The following is a 7,276-nucleotide window of genomic DNA, read 5'->3' on the forward strand; positions in this document are numbered from 1 at the left end:
AGGCCGCCTGCAGCTGGGCGCTGTACTCCATCTTCTCGCGGAGCCCGGGGATCTGGGGCGCCGACTCCGCAGCCTCCTCCTCCTCCTCGCTCTCACTGCTGTGGATCAGCATCGTGGCGTCAGAGAGAGTCTTCTTGTGGTGATACTGGGGCAGCTGCGGAACCTCGTGGGCCCCCGGCGCCTCCTTGGGCGGCCCCTGCTCCCGGAGCGTGTTGCGGCGAGCCATGGGGATGTTGAGCGACTTGAGCGTCATGGCTTCCATGCCCCGCACCATGCTGCTCATCACCTCCAGGCTGTGGCGCTTGTTGACCGTGCCGTGGTGCTTGGTGGCCGTGAGGGGCTCGCTCACTTCCTGCAGGGACTGATGCACCACTGGAGAGCTGTCTTCCTGGAAGGTCTTCACTGACAGCTGCACTTTGCGGGTCACCAGGTCGGGACTGCTGCCGCTGACATACTTGTGGCGGTGACTGGCGAGGTCTGGGGTGCTGGTGGCAGGGCGGGGCCGGGGGTAGGGGGGCGGTGGCCTGAAGAGATAGTTTTTGAGCATGTGGGCCGTGTTGTAGTGATGGGTGCCTTGGAGCTGCATGTTGGCTAGCTCTGGGGTGCTGACTGTGTGTGAGATGGCGCTCGCCCCAGGCTTGCTGGGCACCGAATTATTCTTTGGGTTTATCTGGTCGGATGGACCAATAAGTTTGTTACTGTAGCCTCCCTGTGGCCCATAAGGGACAGTGTAGGGGTGCCTCTCCCTCATCTCGGGCTGGCTGTACACCAGATCCTCTGGCTGGTTGTAGGCGTGGGTGTTGATGATGTTGAGATTTCGCAGAGACTGGCTCTGGCTGTCCATGCGCATGACCCCCCTCTTCATCTGGCGCATGACCGTCTCGTAATCGGGGGTCGGCCGGTAAGATGGCACGATGATGGCGCTGTGCCGATGGCTTGGGATGTAGTCGGCCCGCATGATGTCACTCCCAGGGATACTGAGGTTGGAGGACACGGGAGACGCCTGAATGAAACTCTGGGAGCAGTTCAGGGAGTTGACGCTGTGGACGCTGCACACGCTGCCATTGGTGATGGTGCCGTTCAAGTAATTTAAGTCCAGGCTGTTGTGGGAATTGCAGTAGAAGGCATCCTCATTCCCATGGAAAATGCTGTCTACGGGAAGACAAACACAGGCACGTGAACCTCCAGGCTGCCCTGCTTCAAGGAGGGCACTCGTGGGGGTGAATTTTAATCTAAAGAAGTCCTAAAAAGTACAAGCCCGTGGTCTCTGCCCACACAGTCCATATCTACAAAATGACAACAATAGCAGTACTTATCTCATAGGTTTATTTTGAGGATTAAGCGAAACAATACACTGCAGGTGCTTAAGGAGAGGAGTTGCTCTATAAATGTTAGTTGTTATGATAATAATTATTGAAATGACTTTTTTACCCATTTTGTATGGGAGTTCAAAAACAGGAATAAAACAGTTTCTCTACTCTGGGGCAATAACAAGTGCATAGAGAAAGGGGCTGGTGGGAGAGATGAGAAGCAATAGCTAAAATAAAGGGATGAGGTTATCTGTGTATTTCTTTCAACTATTCTGGATACCTGGATTCTCTGTCACCATGAAAACCTGACTGACTCTTACACGGTTTTTGACACTGGCAGAGAAGGTGAAGAGTCCTCCACTGGGCTTAGCTGTCTCTCTTCCCTCAGCCCATTTACGAGAAGGAGGAGGGAAGAACGTGCTCCCTGACTTTCCCCAAATCCCTTCACAGCCAATTCAAAGCAAACTTTTTTTTTCAGGGGTAAACAACAGTCTATGCCTCTGACACATCAGAGCCGCTGCCTGCTGCCATTTGGATAATGACAAGACTAAAAATGAAGGCATCGCTGTCATCTAAACAACAACAACAACAAAAAGTCTTCTTTACTCAAACCCGTACTCAACATTTTGTCTTAAGGGAAAACGGTAAGCCAGAGTTACCTTGCGAAGTATGTGTTTCCGAGTAGTGTTCACCACACTGGACGTGCATGGGAGGCAAGATATATGGCTGCTGCCGCGGCTGAAACAGAGAACACAGCACAGGTGGGCGAGCCCTGCACAAGTGGCTGTCGAGTCTCACGGAGAACCAGCCGAGCACGCGGCAGCCCAGCCCTCAGTCACGCCCGCTGGGAAGCACACGCGGCTGCTCTGCCTGTCTAACCTTGGCCCAGCCCTCTCTAGTCTTCTGTACCCCCACCTCATCCCCAAGTTTAGGACTGGAGAAACGAGAAGGGAGAGATAAGGAGGCTGGTCCAAGGCGAGAAAAGGAAAGAGGCTATAATGAACACGAACGAACTTATCTATTTATAGTCTATTTTCTTATACTCTCGCGAAGCTCCCAATGCCTTTTTTAAGAGAATAATATAGAACACGTGTATTACTACGTTCCGCATAACAATTAATAAGGGGAACCATATTTCACTCTATTCAAAATTGGCTCCCTCCTAGAGCCACAAGCTTGTAGACATCATCGTAGCTGCATCTATGACTCCAGTTCATCAGCCTCGAACAGAGACAGGGTAGTGTTAAGCTGGGCCCACTTGCAAATTTATATAAAAATCTGAAATGGGATCCATGACAATGGCTGTGTAGTTCTCAAGGCCATATACTGACCCTTCTCTCACTGTAGGACCAAATGTGGAAAAGCCTTGCAGAGGATCCAGTTCAACCACCCACCCCTTCAGGGAGAGTCTTTTCCATAAGACTCTTAAAAATGGCCATTTAGACTCAATCTGAATCACTTCCTGCTGCAGAATAGGGTAAAACTTTTACAGAACAACAAAAAAATGCTTAGATGGGTTCAATATTTGGTAAGACAACAAAGGAAATATGATTAGTCACTAATGTGATCCAGAGAAAGTCATTAAACCTCAGGAGGTCTCGGCTTCTTGTCCATCAAAGCAAGCCTCCTTCCTCTTCCTACCTCAAACACGATCTATTTTATTTAGACACTGAGGTTCCCGGTGAGAGTTTGTTTGAATAAATAGTTTCGATGCTAAAAAATGTTAAACTTGTAAATCACCAAACAGAATGATCTCTTATATTTCTATTTGATTATTTTAAAATTAGCCTTAGAGGTATTAGTTGAAATGTAACTGCTTTAGGAGAGAAGCTGAGATCAAGCCAAAAGAACCCAAAGCCAGCAGGGGTCACACTTTCTCAGGATCCCTCAACAGAAGAACACGCCTCAAAGTTCGAAGCTGGGTAAATAACTCATCTACCATCGCCTCTGCTACCAATAATGCTTTGGCATCAAAAGGGCAAATAAAGAAGGTCATGAAGACAAAAGACCCAAAAATTTTTAAAAATCAAGGGAGAATAAGTAATGAATTGAAGTTAATCTAAGAAAGTCATTCAGGATACCAATGAAAAGGTACTGTAATAGCTCTCTCCTAAATGTTCCCAAATCTCCCTTTGGCTGGTTTTTGAGGTACAATTTAAAAATATTTTTCCTCTTCTTGGTAATATATAATTCAACTCAATTTTTCCATGGTAGAACAGCCAGTTTTGAGGCTTAAAAAAAAAAAAAAGCAGTGGGGAAGGATTCATACAAGGGAACAGAAGTACATGGCAAGGCAAAGTGGCTCACTGCCTTCCCTTGCTATAAAAAAAAAAAAAAAAGTAAGGCACTGTTTATGAACTGGCGTAAGTGTACAGGCAAAGTTTAATCATAACTAATCCTTCCAACACCATTTCAAGATTATTTTTTATTCCATCTCTTATATATTCCAATATATTATTCTCTTTCTTTCCAGATCTGCTCATACAGAAATCAATTCGATGCCATAATATAGGCAGAAGAACAAGAGAAAAACAGCAACCAGCTGTACCAGGGGACTCTTGGTGAAATGGTTTTATCCTAAAGGGCAGAGGAAAGGGAGAAGCCATGAATCTGGCTTCCTGTAGACTGTCTTCATCCAAGACAGTCTTCTATCTTCTCTAGATAACTAGGACGAGATCAGATCACAAGATCGCCTTAAAACACTTGGCCTCCCATGGTGCTTTGCAGACATAAATAAAAAAATTATCGCACTAATTTTAAGACACGTGGACTCTAAAGAAGGAAAAGGAAAAATAAAATTAACAAAGGAGAAATTAACGAAGAAACCAGTGCCGTGAATAAATCTACTGGTGCACCAGAGAAAAAGCAAAGGGACCCCCAGATCTCTAAGGCAAGGGCCACTTCTGAGATTCCGTGCATAACGTCAGCATTCACGCGGGTACTCAGGAATTACTCTGTGGTGATATAATGGCCCAACCCTAGAATTCTAGGAGTTCATGTCTCTGCATTTTCCAGGAAAAGAAAAAAATTCCTCAAAACTTTTTTTTGGAAAGACAAGTCAAAGACATACAATTCTTATATATCCTATACACAAGTTGTGTATGAAGAAAAATTCAATTTTATTTTACTCTGAACTCTAAGGAACTGTTAAATTCATCCAGAAACATTAAAAGGTCACATTGTTTTGATTATGTGTAAAAAAATCTTAACCTAAAATAGAGAATTATGACTTAAAACAAGTAGAAAACTTTAAAGGAAACCAACTCTTCCACACTGTTCTATTATATTACCCTTAAGTAATCCTCAAAATAAAACACAGCCTCAGACAGATACATGTATTAAAATCTGAGTTGTGTTTCCTTATTCATGTGATGAGAATAATTTAAAAAAATCAAAAGCTAATAACAGATAGAGAAGTGGATTAAGTCAAGTTTTGTTGTCCTTAAAATTAGAAAATGTGCAATTAACCTTCCCCACCCAGTACTCTGAGACCATCAACCAGACGCATCCATTTTCTGCTCATTTAACAAGTATTTCTAACCAGTTTATTAGGCTCTGTCTACAGCAGTGAATACAAAAGCATCCTTGGAGCTTATATCTGAGGACACATCTCTGTGCAACAACCAGAAACAGTGACAAAACAATAGATGCAAACAAGTGGACAAAAACAGTAGGTTACATGCTGACAGAACGCGGTCTCATCAGAACAAGACTAACTCACAGGGGTGAACCCTGAGCCTCACTTAAAGAAGTGATAGACGTGGATGAGCACGAGTGGGGAAAAAAAGGATGTGCGTCACACCTGCTGGCAGACTGATGCCTTTCTGTGTTCTCACCAGACACCACCTGGCTGTGATGCCCTAGTCGCCTCTCCCTTCAAATTATCGGCAAAAGGACACTCCCTCCCCAACAGTCACAATGCTTGATGACTTTTATACGTACCAGTGAGGATCGGCTCCACGTGGGCTGGCGTCTGATGGGGGGTGGAGAATTCGATTGTCTATATGAAAAGTTGAAGAAATGAGGGTGGTTATTATTATTTACCAGATACAAGAAGACCAGGTAGACAGGAGAGGAAGAGGGGAAAACAGACACGATGGGTAAGACTTACAGCGAAACATAAACATTTGTTTCTGGGTGGTAAAGCTAAGAACAATTCTGATTTCCTTCTTTATTCTTCTATTCTTTCTATCTGGAACATATGATACTTTACTAAAGTTTTACCAAGTAATATTAGAAGAATGGAGCTTATTTCTAAAGAAAGATTGTGAGGGAAATAAGCAAGACTGAAACATTTCACCATTACATAAATTTTTAAAAATTGTATTTTTTTTGTCTACGGCCATGCCACCCTAAACATGCCCAATTCTGTCTGATCTCGGAAGCTAAGCAGGGTTGGGCCTGGTTAGTATTTGGAAGGGAGACCACCTAGGAAGACCAGGTGCTGTAGGCATAAAAAATAAAAAATGAGGGATTGTAAGGTGACAAGGTCCTTGCAATCTGTGAAGTCAACCAAGGGTTGCCTTGCCTTAAAAAAATTTTTTTTAATTGTATTTTTTACCTTTGTGTAAGTGTGAAAACTTTCATCATAAAAAAGTACAAAAACTATTATTAAAATGTTGCCAATGAAATAAAAATCAAAAATAAATACTTTTGAAGTATAAAGGTACTTTTAATTAAGATAATACATATTGCAAATATTCACCTGACCTACAGTTCCAGGAAGAATCAACATGAATTTTTTGAATGTAGAAATAAAAAAGAGAAAGGACTAAGAGTATTACCAAATTCTTGAGAACTGAAATCAAAGGTGCCTTTGAGAAACAAGTCCCAAATGCCAGAATAACATTTTCCCCCACCCTCACTGAAATCATTAAAAAAAAAAAAAAAAAATCAAGGACACATAGGGTTTTCCATCAAGCTAAAGTTCTTCACTTTAAAGCACTCTCTTTATTCTGGTATTTCATCTTTCTACTTTTTTGGTGATGAGATTTTTTAAATAATGGAAACGATACAGTAATACTGGACTTTTTTTAACAACTGGCCAAACACGATATTATTAGACCTATTGTTAAACATCTTTCTCTCTTCCCTCCCCCAGCAGTTTCTCCTCAAGTCAAGAAGTATGAGAACCATTCCTGGGAGCTGTATCTGCAAGCAGTGACCGTTAGTGGAGGGAAAAAAAGAAAGAAAGAAAGAAAGAAATCAATGACGGTCTTCTAGAAATGAGAGAGTAGAGACCTCTGGAGAAGGATGCTGTTAAGATGATGCTAGTTTCATAAAACTCCAGAGGGATCTCGCAGGCCTTAATGCAGCCTGTGCTGAAACTATGAAACTATATATAGAATTTACTGTGTATGTGGTGTGTGTCTGCGCAAGTACACTTTTAAGAGAGCCCCAGTCTTATCAGATAAGAGGTTTGGAACCTCCCATACTTGGTTAGGAAGAAGAAAGGCATGGTTATTACAAAAGTAGAAAGGAAAAATACAGTGTCCTTAGTTTTCAGTCTAATATGTGATATTCACTTATATTCGAGAAAAAGACCACAAGAGAAATACAAGTAATTGGTCAATTTGGGAATAAAGCCACTCGTTGAGAAATGATCAAACCAGAATTTTACAACAGTAAAATTCACTTTTCAAAACAGTTTTCTTTAATTCACCCTACGGGAGTTGACTCTAGAGTTCTTGTTAACGACACCCCCACGAATCAAAGGCAAGAACAAAGCAGAACCGCAAAGAAATGACCTAGAGGAAATCTGTTCAAAAGGATGGCGTGTTTGTGTGCACGCGCATCCATGAGGTAGATCTAGCTGTTTCATTTGCCACTCCCGGATCCCTGCTCTCGTGATTTACATTTGCAAACTCTGCTGGCAGACCTGAGACCATTAAATATACTTTCAGACCCTGACTGATTGCAGCGACTGGTTTGAAAGCGCCTCCATCGTGGAGAGAAAAAAAGTCTGC

At 42.8% G+C, this 7,276-nt stretch overlaps 1 protein-coding gene and 1 pseudogene across 1 annotated transcript in view; one reads left to right on the plus strand and one right to left on the minus strand.

The window, feature by feature from the left end:
- Nucleotides 1–7,276, minus strand: part of PTPN14 (protein tyrosine phosphatase, non-receptor type 14) — a 144,748-nt gene that overhangs the window by 22,756 nt on the left and 114,716 nt on the right. Inside the window, exons 12-14 of the mRNA XM_006907886.3 lie at nucleotides 5,253–5,310; nucleotides 1,970–2,048; nucleotides 5–1,152 (exon numbers count right to left, since the gene is read on the minus strand). Of these exons, the coding sequence (XP_006907948.1) occupies nucleotides 5–1,152; nucleotides 1,970–2,048; nucleotides 5,253–5,310 (1,285 nt within the window). The remainder of the gene's footprint in view (nucleotides 1–4; nucleotides 1,153–1,969; nucleotides 2,049–5,252; nucleotides 5,311–7,276) is intronic.
- LOC112476458 lies at nucleotides 5,645–5,763 on the plus strand (annotated as a pseudogene).

The sequence above is a fragment of the Pteropus alecto genome, unplaced genomic scaffold, assembly GCF_000325575.1.
Source record: "Pteropus alecto unplaced genomic scaffold, ASM32557v1 scaffold101, whole genome shotgun sequence".
In the NCBI taxonomy this organism is placed as follows: domain Eukaryota; kingdom Metazoa; phylum Chordata; class Mammalia; order Chiroptera; family Pteropodidae; genus Pteropus; species Pteropus alecto.